The sequence below is a fragment of the Nothoprocta perdicaria genome, unplaced genomic scaffold (genome assembly GCF_003342845.1).
Source record: "Nothoprocta perdicaria isolate Ctin4 unplaced genomic scaffold, notPer1 scaffold_2, whole genome shotgun sequence".
In the NCBI taxonomy this organism is placed as follows: domain Eukaryota; kingdom Metazoa; phylum Chordata; class Aves; order Tinamiformes; family Tinamidae; genus Nothoprocta; species Nothoprocta perdicaria.
In genome coordinates this window covers 6,008,422-6,023,563 of record NW_020455204.1, presented here as the reverse complement: position 1 = coordinate 6,023,563, position 15,142 = coordinate 6,008,422, and the positions used below count along the sequence as shown (strand labels likewise).

General features: G+C 40.3%; 1 protein-coding gene across 1 annotated transcript; it reads left to right on the top strand.

Moving 5' to 3' along the window:
• The first annotated feature begins 11 nt into the window (after positions 1–11).
• Positions 12–1,811, top strand: FZD10 (frizzled class receptor 10). Its single transcript, XM_026037684.1, has one exon. The coding sequence runs from the start codon at positions 12–14 to the stop codon at positions 1,767–1,769; it is 1,758 nt and encodes a 585-aa protein (XP_025893469.1). The 3' UTR covers positions 1,770–1,811.
• The last annotated feature ends 13,331 nt before the right edge of the window (positions 1,812–15,142 follow it).

Below are 15,142 nucleotides of genomic sequence, written 5' to 3'. Positions count from 1 at the left end.
GCCTCGCGGCGATGGCCCCGGCGGCGCGGGGCTGTGTGCGGGGCGCGCTGCTGCTCGGCTGCCTCACCTGCCTCTGCGCCGGCATCAGCTCCATCGACACCGACCGCCCCGGCGACAGCAGGTGCCAGCCCATCGAGATCCCCATGTGCAAGGACATCGGCTACAACATGACGCGGATGCCCAACCTCATGGGGCACGAGAACCAAAGGGAAGCGGCCATCCAGCTGCACGAGTTTGCCCCCTTGGTGGAGTACGGCTGCCACGGGCACCTGAAGTTCTTCCTGTGCTCCCTGTATGCGCCCATGTGCACGGAGCAGGTTTCTACCCCCATCCCAGCGTGCAGGGTGATGTGTGAGCAGGCGAGGCTCAAATGCTCCCCTATAATGGAGCAGTTCAACTTTAAGTGGCCCGACTCCTTAGACTGCAGCAAACTGCCCAACAAGAATGACCCCAACTACCTGTGCATGGAGGCTCCCAACAACGGGTCGGACGAGCCCCCCCGGGGCTCCAGCATGTTGCCCCCCATGTTCCGGCCGCAGAGGCCCAGCGGTGGGCACGACGTGCAGCAGCACAAGGACAGCCTTGCCAGGGCCTCCTGCGAAAACCCCGGCAAGTTCCACCACGTGGAGAAGAGCGCTTCCTGCGCGCCGCTGTGCACGCCCGGCGTCGACGTTTACTGGAGCAGGGATGACAAACAGTTTGCTGTCATTTGGATTGCCATCTGGTCCATCCTGTGCTTCTTCTCCAGTGCTTTCACTGTGCTGACTTTCCTGATAGATCCTCAGCGTTTCAAGTACCCAGAGAGGCCCATTATCTTCCTTTCCATGTGCTACTGTGTCTACTCGGTGGGGTACATCATTCGCCTCTTTTCAGGTGCTGAAAGCATAGCTTGTGATAGGGACAGCGGCCAGCTCTATGTCATCCAGGAGGGACTGGAGAGCACTGGCTGCACCATTGTGTTCCTGGTTCTATACTACTTTGGCATGGCGAGCTCCTTATGGTGGGTAATCTTGACTTTAACTTGGTTCTTAGCAGCTGGCAAAAAGTGGGGGCATGAAGCAATTGAAGCAAATAGTAGCTACTTCCACTTGGCAGCGTGGGCCATCCCTGCTGTGAAGACTATCATGATCTTGGTTATGAGAAGGGTAGCTGGCGACGAGCTCACGGGGTTGTGCTAYGTTGGAAGCATGGATGTGAATGCCTTGACTGGGTTTGTGCTCATTCCTTTGGCTTGTTATCTAATCATTGGCACCTCTTTTATTCTTTCTGGGTTTGTGGCCCTTTTTCATATCAGAAGGGTGATGAAAACCGGTGGAGAAAATACAGACAAGTTGGAGAAACTTATGGTCAGGATTGGTGTCTTCTCTGTCTTGTATACAGTGCCTGCGACTTGTGTGATAGCCTGCTATTTTTATGAGAGACTTAATATGGATTATTGGAAAATTGTGGCAACTCAACAGAAATGCAAGATGAACAATCAGACTAAAAATTTAGACTGCACGATGAATAACTCCATTCCAGCAGTAGAAATTTTTATGGTCAAAATTTTTATGTTGTTAGTTGTTGGCATTACTAGTGGTATGTGGATCTGGACTTCCAAGACCCTCCAGTCCTGGCAAAATGTTTGTAGTCGAAGATTAAAGAAGAGAAGTAGGAGAAAACCTGCAAGCGTCATTACAAGTAGTGGAATCTACAAAAAACCTCAGCATCCACAGAAAACTCACCATGCAAAATATGAATCAACGTTACAACCACCCACATGTGTGTGAATAGGTTTCAGACAAGGCTTTATCTCATCTCATAGACTTACACATGTCCACAGTAGCAGTCAGAAATTAAAAAAAAAAAAAAAAGAAAAAGGTGCTTTTTGTCAGAGGACAGTTTGATAGCTCAAGGCAAAAAATGTATCATGCTGAATTCAGGAGCTGGTGAAGAATGGAAGGTAAATCTACTTATGGGGTTTTTCAGTGAAAGAAATATGAATTGAAACAGCCTCTTCTGGTACTAATTTGTAGCAAATATTTCATCCAGCCCTCAGATTTAAAAAAAAAAAACAAAAACAACATGCAAAATCTTTAACCTTTTTTTTTTTTTTTTTTTTTTTCTCCTCCCTGTGTAGCTGAGCTGGATTTCCTATAGGTTTCGGAGTGAGGAGGCATAGTCAAATTTTATGGAGCAATGATTTTCTTTCAAAGTGTTCAAGGGAGCACTGTCTCTTGGGGAAAATTAAGGTCCCAAAGAGGCCTCTGATCAGTAAGTGTGAGTTTTCACTATCTGTGAAAGCAACTTCTATGCTAACTTCAAAAAAAAGGGAGAAATCCTTTAAAACTCCTCTCAGCTTAGTGAGTTTGGAGTGTCTAAAAACAGGTCCAATCTATAACTGCTCACGAATATTCTTTCAYTGAAAGAGAAACTTCCTGCACCAGACACAAACTTTGTAAATAAGAATAATGTGCAATACATTTTTTTTTCTTACCATGACATGAAAAGAGAAACAAGTATTTTGCTGTACATAAAGACAACAAAAGAAATCTCTTAACAAAAGAACTAAGAGGTCTAGTCCTCAGAAACCCTTTAGTGTTACATTTTGTGGCTTTTTAATGGAAATCAAGCCAATGTTATACACGTTTGGACTGATTTGTGCAAAAAAAAAGGGGGGGGATCAATTCAAAGAGACCCAAAGGGCTTATTGACTCTTTCTATTGTTAAACAAATTCTCTCTATGAATAGATCAAGAAGCACTAGATTCTGCAAAGGGAAGCTTTGTATAGAGTGATGCTCTTTACTGTGCTGGGGGTGCACAGTTTTGTGCTGTATATATTTGTAATATACAATTATTTTTCATGCTCTGCTATTTTATTAAAAATAAAATACGTTCTTTAGTTTGATAATTTTGTGTTCTAAACTTTCTCTGATGTGCCTTGTGGTTAATAAACTTGTTTTCCCAGTGATCTGCTGCAAGCACGCTGCAAATATCAGAGGCATTACCGTTGCCTGAGAGTACAACCAGACRGAGCCGTAATTTGCTGACAAGAGAGCACAAGCTGCAATTAAATAAATGCATGTTGACGTTGCATCTTCTTGCAGACCTCTGCAGCTGAGGAAAAACAAGCGTGAAGGAGCTTTAGTGATGCAGAACTGCTGCGGCAGTGTGGAGTAGCGCCGTGTTTRCAGAGCGTCGAGATTACAGCAGTGATCCTTGGTTAACACCCCATGGATCTGCATAGGGTACGGCCAGCTCGGGAAGGACAGCAGCCTCCCGTTGGAGTGCAGCACAGTCTGTGCTCGTTCAGGGCTTGTAGGGTTCCCAAAGCTCTTACATTCGGGCAAAGGCTAAGGGAAAGATTGGGAGAAAGAACTGGGGAAAGCTTGCRTACTAACTTTGCATGCTATTTTTAGCAAGACTCCGTGGTAAAGCTAAAATTGTAAACGCAACTTCAGAAACGCTTTGAACGCCGCGTGGTTTTGTGTGAACTCGAAGTTTTTCCATGGAGTTAGCCAGCGAGCTGCGTGATCAGCTGGCGAGACAGCAGCAGCAGCACAACCGCACTTGCTCGTGCGGGCAAAGGGCCCTTGTGTGGACGCTCCCCATGGTGGCGGGGAGGTCGGGATGGGCTTTGGTGGAGCCGGGAGCCCTCGAAGTCGCCTTGGAGCAGCTTTTCTAGCAAAAAGGCTCTTTGCCGGTGTCTTTTCAAGAATGTACGTCCTGCTCTGGAGAAGCTTTTGTCTGCTTGGAGTCTTTGTAAACGTTTTAAATGTAGTATTTTGAAATGCTTCTAGCAAATGGCCAGGAACTTGAATGACAAGCTCAATCTTGCAGTTATTAACCAGCTTTTTGTCTAAAATGTGCACATACATAGCAACTTTCCATGTAAAAGTTTGCTTTTTTTTTGTGGGAGAGGGGTAATATTTTTCCTCCTATGTGCCACTCTGATACGTGGTGTGACAGAGGGAGGTTAATCCCACCAGAGCAATCCCTCTGGAGCCCAAAGCTGGACACCGCACTAAGCAAATTTGCTTCTGAAACTACAGGATTAATGCCCTGATGGCCATATACATTCTAATTAAGATGAGTTATATTAGATCCCAAGCAATGCAGCGTTTTAACATAAGCTGTGCGTTGCAAATTGCTATAGGAATCCCCCAAATACATGTGTGGTTATTATGCAAGTCACCTCCTGAGTAAAAGTCTCTCTCTGATGTAAAGATTAGTGGTAGCTTTACCTGTGACAGATTTATGTTTCAAAAATGATTTTATGCTTGGCTCTTAAAAGCCATAAGCCACTGAAATCAGCATCTCACTTTCTTGTCTGTAGTTTTTGCTGACTATAAAAAATTGGTTTAACTGTTGATCTTCCCTTTTGCTCCCAGGGTTCTAGAAGAGAAAACTAAAATGAAGAGTGATGGTCAGTCCTGGTTGAATTCCTGCTGACAATCTGAGTTTAATCATATGTCAGGTTAGGCCCTTCACTGTCAACAGAGTGGAATTGCAAGATAATGAATTAGTTCAAAAATTGTACCTCTTGTCATCCTATAGCTCCTAACAGTCTTACCGATTGGATAGTTAAGTTGCTACAATGCCTATAACTCTTAAGGGAAAGTGTTATTCTTTAAAATAGCATTTCAGTGATTTAATGTAACATTATTAAAAATCTACCTGAAAATTTTATTCTTAGAATTTTAGTTAATTATATTAATCAGAAATCATAGATAAACAACTGAAAAATATTTGAGAAAATATCTTCAAGATATTTTTAGTAAACTTTTCTACTTTTCAAACACATGTTAAATTTTGGTAAAAAGATAGTAAAATTATGCTGATATTCTTATTTGTTGAATTTGATGTTTTTTCTCTAGATACTGTCAAYGCCTATCATGTTTGCTCATCAACAGGTCTTTTAAGAGGAGATGTTAATAATTGAGTCAGTTGACTGTGAACTTGCTGAGGAAGGGACACAAATCCAGAATTGCCTTCTAGAAGGACTATTTTACTACAGTCCAGTTACATTTATCTTGTTTTGCTCAGATAAAAAGATCTCAAACTTCAGTCTATTGATACACACATATACTATAAATTAAGAACTGAGTGTTTGCCGTAGCTTTGTGCTTGAGGTCTCTGTTCTCTTCAGCAAGAGCTGAGGATTACCCAAGGGGGCAGGAGTTGTCTCAGACTGTGTAAATTATGGCAATGCAGATTAAGCCTCTATGTTCAAATATCATCTTCATATATGTTAGGGCCAGGTGGAAGAAAGAAAGAAAGCACCTTTATTTTTGGCAAGAGTAKCTTGGTAGACTACTCTTGTTTATTGCAGAGAGATTAATGAGATAAGGGCATGAGAACGGTATGGAAAAATAGGATTCAGAAAAGAACCCACAGAATTGTTTCTGCTTAAAGTGCTAGAAGTTTTATTTCTTGATGAAATACTGAAAAAGCTTAAAGAGCTTTCCCTCTCAGTGACATAGTTTAAAAACACAAAGAAAATTAACGCAGTAGTTTCAAGGCTGACATTTAGGTATGGCACCCTAGGATRGTATAGCATGAGCGCAGTTGAGAGGATGCCCAGAGCTCTGTGGAGGAATGTTCAGAAATCTCTTATCATATTTTTCCCAAAGCAGCATTTCATATGTATGTTATTATGAAGCCATTATTCACATATGGCTGTCATCCCATAGGGCTTCAAACTCTATGAAAAGCTCCATAACAACAATGTCTGTAACATACACCCTTCTTATTCTAACACTTAAAATCCATGGCTTCAAGGGGATAGTTCTATAATGATGGGATATTATGTGCTCAGGTGGTCTTTTGATGACAGGTGGTCTCCAACAACAGATGGCCTCAAAGGAGGAACTTCTGTGCATTTTAGTTGAAAACATTTACACATTTCTTTAATTTTTTTTTTTGAAATGTTATCCTTGTGTAATGTTTTAAGTATTTTAGATGGAGTAGCCAAGTTATTAACACTGACAGATGATAAATCAGGGCATCCTTTAAAAGGTGGGTGATGGTGATTATGTGGTCTTGGAGCTCGCTTTGATCAGAAGTGACAGGCCTGTAAGGTCTGTGCCACTCAATCCCCCTCCCGGAGGGAGATCAGCACCTGTTTGCACTTTGAGGCTCCTCTACCTCCCACTGCCTTCCAGCACTATTTCATCTTTTCTAACACACTTGATGTCGATTGGCTTTAAGCAAAGTCATTATTCATTTACAAAACACTCCTTTACGGAGTGTACTCAAAATTGTATCTTGGTAGCAGTGCTGGTTGCTGCTACGGTTGTACAACTGTGCAGTTGTATCAACATTCCCATTGTTAAAGCCTGCTTTTCACTGAACTATACAGTAAAATCTATCTGGGTGCTAACCTTAACCTTGTTTTATTTTGTTTTTTTGGCTGAACAGTAGTGTTCATTGGCTATGAGTCCGTCCAACTTGAACTTCTCTGTTTGTTTTTCCATGTTTATCCAGAAGAGACACAGAATCTGCTTTGCAAAACAAGTAGGTCCTCATTTGGTAGATGAGGTTTTAACTTACTAAATACCCTTCCAAATAGCTCCGTCTTTCTTTTGAAGTGCAGTGGCTATTTCTGGAAAATAGTACATAGCAAGGCTTTGATTTCTCCCAAGGGCATATGACAAATCACATAAGCGACTCTCCCTGATTAGTTAATGTCATATATGCAGGACTGTGGTATGGAATAGATGCAGATATGTCCTGAAGTCCATGGTGTCTCATTAGTTGATACCAGTGTGACTTTGCTGGACTGGTTTGGGAGCCTYGATTCTGTCTTTCCTGTATTAACAAATTCAAAGCTTTGGGGAGTTTTACATCAAAGGCAGGACTGAGAGATCATGGTGTATATTTGCAGGGCATTGTTTAAAAATGAATTCCTCAATTTGTTGTCACATGTTTCTTCCTTCCATTCTTCAACATCTCAATGATCGACTCTGCTGAAATCCATGGGTGTCCAACTAATTTTGGCATATGCTTTAAATCAGACTTCCTATCTCAGGAAAATCACAGGAAAAGTCATTATTTTTGTTGTGATATGATTAAAAATGAATCGGTGGAAACTATTTTGATTATATTTTTTAAATGGGCTACTATGTTAGAATGTATAATCACAGAATCACAGAATGGGACGCCTGGCGCACATGGCACAGGGAAGCATCCAGACAGGTATTGAAGATCTTCAGAGAAGAGAGTCCACAACTCTGGGCAGCCTGTTCCAGTGCTGTCAGCCTCCATGTAAAGATGTTCTTCCTCACATGCAGATGTATAGCATATTCTAAAACAGTGTGTTCTTTCAAAATAAAWTTCAGAAATACTGAATTATGATAAACTTGATTTCAAAAGTGGATATTTTTGAAATACGTTTTTAAAAAGAAAATACAATTATATTTATTGAAAATGCTTAGTATTAACAAACTGGCCTTTTCTATTGAAAAGATTCTTCATGAAAGATTCTTCAGTCAACCTCAATCTGCTCTGGAGTCTTCTGTCCACTATTTCTCTTCTAAAATATCAGTGAGTCCTGTGGTATCCACGGGAGCTAAGGATGAAGAGCAAAGTCCTGTGTTGGGCCCACAATGCTCTTGTTGTTCCCTCTTCTCTTCCCTCRTCCTCCAGCTCTTTCCCCTTTGCCTCTCCCACTGCTCACCAGCCTTGCAGCATCTGCATGTGACTCCTTCTCTTGCCCTCAGCTCAAGTGATCCCATCCTTCAGCCTCTAATCTGCCCACACACGGCTTTCTGTGGTACTGGCCACTAGCTATGAGTGCTTTGAACAGTGGGTTTTTTTTTTTTTTTTTGATATAAATGAAAAGCGTTTTCAAAACTTGTGCTTTATCTTTCTTTTCGGGTAAGACGTGTGGTAAGAAACAGAGGTTCAAAGTTCTGAGCTACCAAAGAGACCAATGAACACAGGAGTCTGCCAAGAAGAGGCTGAATCTTCCAAAGAGGAAAAATATTCTTTTTTTTTTTTTTTTTTTTTCTGAAGACAAGCAGTATTTGGTTCTGTCATGTGTATTTGTTACTTTGTTTTCTATCTGAGACCAATATCTATCCATGTGAAATAATAAACAGGAAAAGCAGAAAAAAAAGCATATTAGATATTAGATCAAATGATAAATCAGGAAAAAAAAAAGAACAGAAAGCTTGTATTCAAAAGATTTTAGCCTGAGGAAAGGTTGATATGCCTCAAAGCTTACAAGTTTTTCCCAGTTCTACCAACTGACTAATAGAAGCATCATATCTCTATTCATCCTGTCTTTCTCGTAACTAGTTTAGCAGACCTCTACTAATGCTTCGCTTACAGCCATGCTGCAAATAGTGATGAGACTGTTTTTGATCTTCATGTTTCTTCAGACAAATACAAGAACTGGACTACAGCCACAGATAATTTTGATCAGGTTTTGCAATTTTGTTCAAGCTTTAAATAATCAGATTCTGTTCTTATTAATTTAGGCAGCGCTGGAAGGACCAAGGATGTTGGAGGATTGCCATCCTTAGAGAATAAAGTAGAAATCCACCTAAGAATTATTATTTGCTTATCCATTTTTTTTCTTCAGTCCTTAATTATCATGTCACTCTTAAAAAAAAAAAAAAGTGCACATATTGGAAGTAATACTGAAATGCAACAACTGTGAGTGTGCCTTCCTGTCTTGACACTAAAATTACCCATACACTTTCCAAAACCAAAAAAATCCTCAATTTATCYAGAGATATGTTGGTGACCCCAGAAAAGTGAAATTATGAAAAAAGTATTTTAGAAATGATTTTGAGATCCCAACCCCTTTTTTTCCTCCATTTCACAAATTCTGCACCTGAATCTCTGTCTGCTGAAACCTGGTGTAAGTCTTTTCAACTTGGAAATCATAAAGCTCAAAGGGATCAAGGACAAATTAAGAGGCAGAAGAGGGGCCACAAAGGTCCCAGCGACCTTTTAATGAAACTTGTCGAAATGTTGTGACATGAGTTTTTGTGACTTTTTTATAATTGTGAATTTTTTGTGTGCATTGCATCTTGTGCAGACTGAAGACCTTCCCTGTGTAACGGAGGGATATCCAGACTGCCTTTAACACCAGCCAGGAACCTGGGTTCAGGTTCTTCGATTTCCAAATCCATGCTGAATTCTSTAATACTTCATCCATAGTCCATGTCCATGGAAGAATTCCTATTCAATAGAAGCAGAACTTTTTTCTTCTCCTTTCTCCTTTTTTTCTTCCTTTTCCTTTTCCCTGCTGTCACTCACAGTGGCAGTGGAGGTATTAGATACCAGCATTGGCAGTGACACTTTCTGGGTTTGTGTACGCCTGTGTATTGCTTTGAAGTCATTTTGTAGTAGAAGCTGTTTGGGTTTGGCAAGCCCTGTTAACATCCCTCTCCTGCAAGGCATCTCCATTTGCTTGCGGTGTTCCTACCTCCTCCTGTTAATGATCCCTCTTCAGCTGGGTATTTAAAGCATCAAAGAACTGCTGTTTGAAATGCAACCTTAAGCAAACTACCCATGTCTACAGCAGAACCCAGAATGCAGTAGACTGACATTCTGGTTCCTTGTTTGATGTGTTTAACACAACAGACATATCTACAACTTGGCATTTAAAAACATCAACAAAAACAAACAAGTTAGGGCCATTTACATAACAAAAAGTTCCTTGGACTTGCAAGGAGGCCCCTTTGAAATGTGCAGTCTTTTCTGTCACTGATGAGAGAGGGATCTGCCCAGTCTGGAGCTCAGCCTCCTCCTGCACACACCAGGAAGCACATTTTCAATAAATTAGATATATGTTTTTCACATGCCAAGTTATTTAAAGAAAACAAAACCCTGCAGGAGCATTTCCATTGCATATTTTTCCACAAGTATTTTTTTAAAGTACTGATCCTATGTAAGCTTTGCAATTGATTTTGGCAGCTACAGGATTAGATCATAACCAATCTAAAAGGCTACAATTTATAGTATGGTTTGAGTAGTAACCCCAAGTCATTACAGTGAGTGATTCGTAACTTGATTCTTATGATGTTTGTTCAAAAATACACAGTACTCAAATAGTTGTAGGCAGTTAATAGTTCAGTAAGTTTATATGAAAAAAAAATCCCTTTCTATTATCAGAGCCTGACAACTTAGAAAACTCTTGGCATGAAAATACTGAATATGTTGATATTTCAGATCAGTATATCATATTTCAGAGCAGCTTTAATCTTTTGAATTTGTGCTTTAAACATACAAGAAGTGCATCAAGAAACTGGTGGGGTTTCTCTTTTCCATTTTTTTTCCCACAAAGGAGGCCTCCTAAATTACCTTCTTTCATTCTGATTATTTGCAAAAGTACTTACTGGAAACAACAAAAGCAAATCAGCAAAGCAAATTCCCAATTTAACAACAGGAGTTAATATTGCAGTTAGGAGAGAGAGAAGGAATAGYTGGTTTCTGTTTGTTTTCTGTGTTTCTCATGGGATAAGTGACACATGGATAATGTGTTACTGGTATATCTCAGACCTCTTATGAAAAATAATTGGTAGAACAGTAAAAGTGAATATAATATTCATCCCTCAAAATATACTGTTGTGCTTTAGGGTAAAGAACTGAACAAGGTGGGCCTTGGCTAGGCTACAGAAGCCTGGAGCAGCAACTCTACTCAGCTCAGAAATTCCTGAATTTAGGTCTGCTGTCTTAAATCTTTAAATGGCTCCAATTGGTGTAGCACCTCAAACTAGAACATATGTTAATCCAAAGTTCAAGACCAAAGCCATTTCACACCATTCCAGCAGGAGCTGAAAGGCCACAGGACAGCAGGCAATGCGTCCCCGAGCAGTGAGGCCTGATCAGAGCAAGGCACAGCTGGACTGCTGCAGGCACAACAGAGCTGGGCAGGGACACAGGGACAGCAGGGTGAATTACCCCACTCAGCTGAGCTGGGAGCCACAATGTTTAGATAAAGCAGTGATAGCTTGCACCTGCATGGAGCTATGGTTCCTACAGGTGCTGTAGTGGAAGCATGTTGGGACTGCACCAGGAATGGATTGTCTCTGTCCTTTGGGAACAATGTAGTGCTGACTGATGGTATGTGGCCAGTGGGCTCCAGGTCCATGAAATTCATGAGGTCAGTAGACCTGTTGTCTTTCAAGGGTTAGGCTGGTATCTTGGCAGGGTTCCCACCACCTCCTGGATTCCTGTAGGCAGTGAGGAGCCAGCTTTTATATATAAGGGAAAGAAAACCCAGCTGATATCAAGTCTCTGTGCTGGCTCTTTCATCTTCTGAAGTTCATTGAGAACAAAGCCTTGAATTACCAGTCTGAGATGTAGGAGTGAAGCTGAGGTGCAGAAAGAGCAAGAAATGGCTTTTTAAGGGAATTGAATGCTGGAAGGTTGGAACACTCTGCAGCTTCACATACTGAAGTGAGGTGAATACCTACTAACTTATTTAATACTCGTTTTATGGAACACAATGTTCTATTGGGTGTCTGMAGTCTTATTCTCTGATTTTATGAACTATTTCATAAAACAATATGATAATGATATTATAGGAGCTTCAGCTTTAGATAAAATACAATATAATCTTCAGTATAAYTTATTCTACTAGTAGGCAGTTAATGTATAGTCCAATAGATCMTCTATGACAGGTTTTCCTTTTTACTGAAGAAATTTCTTACTTGTGACATAATCTAGCATTTTTCACATTTTCTAAGAAATCTCCCTCAGAAGATTTTTTTTTTTTCTACAAACATAGCAGCTTAAGCAAGTTGCAAGCAATAAGAAGTCTTCATGGTGGGTTTGTTTTCAGCTTCTTCTGTGTGATATTCTTATAATGCCAGCCTTTTCTGACAAGACAACAAACTTTTTATTAGTCTTACTTTCTTTTTCTGTTTTCTAAGAGTACACAAACGTAGCACCACAGCATTCCTCATTCCACTGTTCTGAAAAGTAACAACAAGAATGTTTAGCATTAGTATTTTAACTTTTTCTCAAATCCTTCTCCAGTTAGATGATTCTTATTGTGCCAAAGTATCATTTGTGTACGTAGCATAGAAGAGCCGACCTGTAAATCTGAATGAAATTTATGGGCAGGACCAGCAGAGATGAAGTTATACAGAGAGGATAGGATTTGCGTAGAAAGAATAGTTGTGGCAGATAAGAGAAATGCTGAGCTAGTAATTGGTGTTTGCTCCTTATTGCAGATAATGATTATTACCACTCAGTAGCTCCCCCAGGTTAGGGTGATGGCTCCAAAACCGAGAATGTGAAAAAGACAGTACAAGTATTGTGCTCTCCTTTCAGAAAACCTTTGTAGAACTTTTCTGAGAGAGGGTGGCAGAAAAAAGAAGTAGCATAATCTCCAAAAAGTAGCAGCAGGCTGGGCCTGTTGTGGTTGTCAAAAGTGAGAAGAATTGAACGTTCTTTTAATTCTTGCAGAAAAAGTGATAAACAGAGAGCCTGAGCAAGGAGCCTTCTCCTTCACGAGGAACAGGCATCCTGTTTTCAAAACCATTTCACTGTCAGAGAAAATAGTGACTAAAATCCGCTGTAATAGACAAGTACAAGAGTGATCTGTGGCAGCTGACTCCATCGACACAGTGAATTCTTTCAGTAAAGAAAAAAGCAAAATATGAGACAAGCTTAGTAACTCATTCCTAGGTCTTGTTCCCCAAACAGGAATCCTCAGAAGATATTAAAAGTAGGATGTGACTATTTTATTGCTCTGTCTGTAGTTATTTGATTTTTTTAATTTAATGCGGTCTCTTTGTTCATGATCATGATTTGGCACTATGKTTTGGGAGTGTCTGTACCAATCAGAATCAGATATGATGCAATTGCAGGGCAAGTGTGTTTTTCTATCAGATAGGAATTTTGTCCTTGAAGAAAAGGGAGAACAGCCCCTGTTTCTATTTTTTCTTTAATTAGCTCTACCTATTACTTAGCTCATACACCACAAGTGAGCGTAGTATGGACAAGAAAGACTGGCCTCTGATCTTAACAACTGCAAAAACTGGTATGTCTAATGTACTTAGGCTTTGGTAGATAAATAACATTCATGAATACAGGAAGAGTAGAACAACTAGGCAAGGCTCAACTTACATTTGGAAGGGCTGAATAAATAAAAGGGCCTTATCTCTAGGAATTCACCACTTATCAGTGTGATTTGAATTGCATGGGGCAGGAGAGGAAAGATCCCCTTTCCCATCAGTCTCCACCCATGGTAGCATGGTGCTAGAGGAATGTGCGGCATGACAGATAATTAAAAGTATTGTAATATGTAATAACTGTACAGAATGTGTCACCCCAGCCTGCAGCTTCACCATCATCTCAATCCACACCCTGCCCCTTTCTTTTTGTTCCACCCAGGCTTTGGTTTCCTTCACCCACTCATGACTTTTGTGCCATCTTTCCATGCCAGCTGAAACAGCCTCCCACTTACAGTTGCCTTTCCTCCAGATTAATAACTATTCTGTCCATCGTTACACTGCTAGGTAGATAATGACCAAATTCTGAAGTTCTTTACTAAAAGATGGTTAAATTAGTATCAGCCATAACTGATTTTCAGCTATTAGCAACTGAATGTAGTTATGTGTAGTAGGATGTAACACAGGCTATAGCATACAGTGTAAAAAAATATATATATATATTTAAGAGGAAATATTCTCAGTTGATTCATCTCTTATTATAGAGGAAATGTTCTCAGCTGGTCTGCCTCTTATGGATCAGACTGCTCAGACTTCTTCCAAAATGTGGAGGGCTCTTGATCAGATTACAAGTTTGCATAATCTCATTACAGAAGCTGGGACTGGTTTCTGGTGTGGATGTACACAAGGTTTAGAAAAGAACCTGTGGTTTGAAATCACTAAAATTGATTCCTGTGGAATCAGCAATGGTTTAGTAATTTTCCATTCATTTGCTTTTTCTTTCTCTGGTGCATTTTATGCTACTAACGAACGAGGTGACTACAAGAAAGGAGGCCTCCACRGAAGATACAAGGGCTGGATTCACAGCTAAAATAGGAATCCAGGGGCCAAACACTCCCTCTGGTGAGATGCATGGTTTGAGGGAGCAATTCCAATTTTAAGTGGACAAGGTCATGTGAGGTGACTTGTATTTTCTAGTCACTTTGAATAACTAGCTTTTCAGGTGAAATGCATCAGTTAGGTTGGGTGAATCAAGGCCTGTTTGCTCCGGGCAAAGCTGTAATCAGTAATGAATCACCCAGAACAATCCTGCAACATTTTCAAGTCAATGGGATGTATTCTCCTCTTTGTGATAGTGGCAAGTAATCCCATCAACTCCAGTAAGGTGAATAAACAGATGTATTCTGTTATAGCTGCAAATGGCCTTTGCCACTCACTCCTGTACTCTCATAATCCATGTGGGTGCCTTTTCTTGTAGCTTCTTGGCCTAGTTAGATGCAGCTAAAAGGTTATTTTTCATTGGGAAGCTCTGAAGCTAAATAAGAGGCAAAATGAAATGAGCATGCATGAAGCATATAAAAGAGATCCTATCATAAAGAAGGGAACCTTGAGACAGAAATTTTACTTGGTGTTTTAAGTCATGAGTCATAAGATTTTAATCTGCAGGTACCACCAGTGGGTTTGAGATGCTGCTTGAATTCTGTTTGTTCATGTCTGCTTGTCCTATTTTCTTTTTTCTTTATATGAACAGCATGATGCATGGATTCTCACTAGCTAAGAGTGCAAGTCAGAATGCTTTCCATTTTGATATATAATTTGACTACTTTTCCTTTCTGTAATGATCAAAACTCACTGAAAAACATACTAGATTATATTGCCTTTTTAAATATGTGCTGTTCTGATTAACAGCTATATTTTTGTTCTTGTTTTATCCTCTTACTAAGGAAACTCCCCTCTTCTCCAAGCTCAGATCTTGCTTTCTGACAACAGTTTGAGTAAAAGCTCTGGTCCTTTATTTCTTTTCTGGAAGTGGAAAGGAGTGGAAYGAATATATTTTTGTCTCCATAGTTTACAAGATGAACTTTATCTTTGACACATGTTTTCCTCTGTAGCTCATCATTTCCAAGCTGTATAGTAGGGCTGAAATTTCTTCTTGCATAACACATCCAAGCCCCTTTTGTTGACTTTCTCTGAAGCATTGGAGATTGGCCACAGCTTGAGGGTGGATTTGGCAAGTGGTATTAAA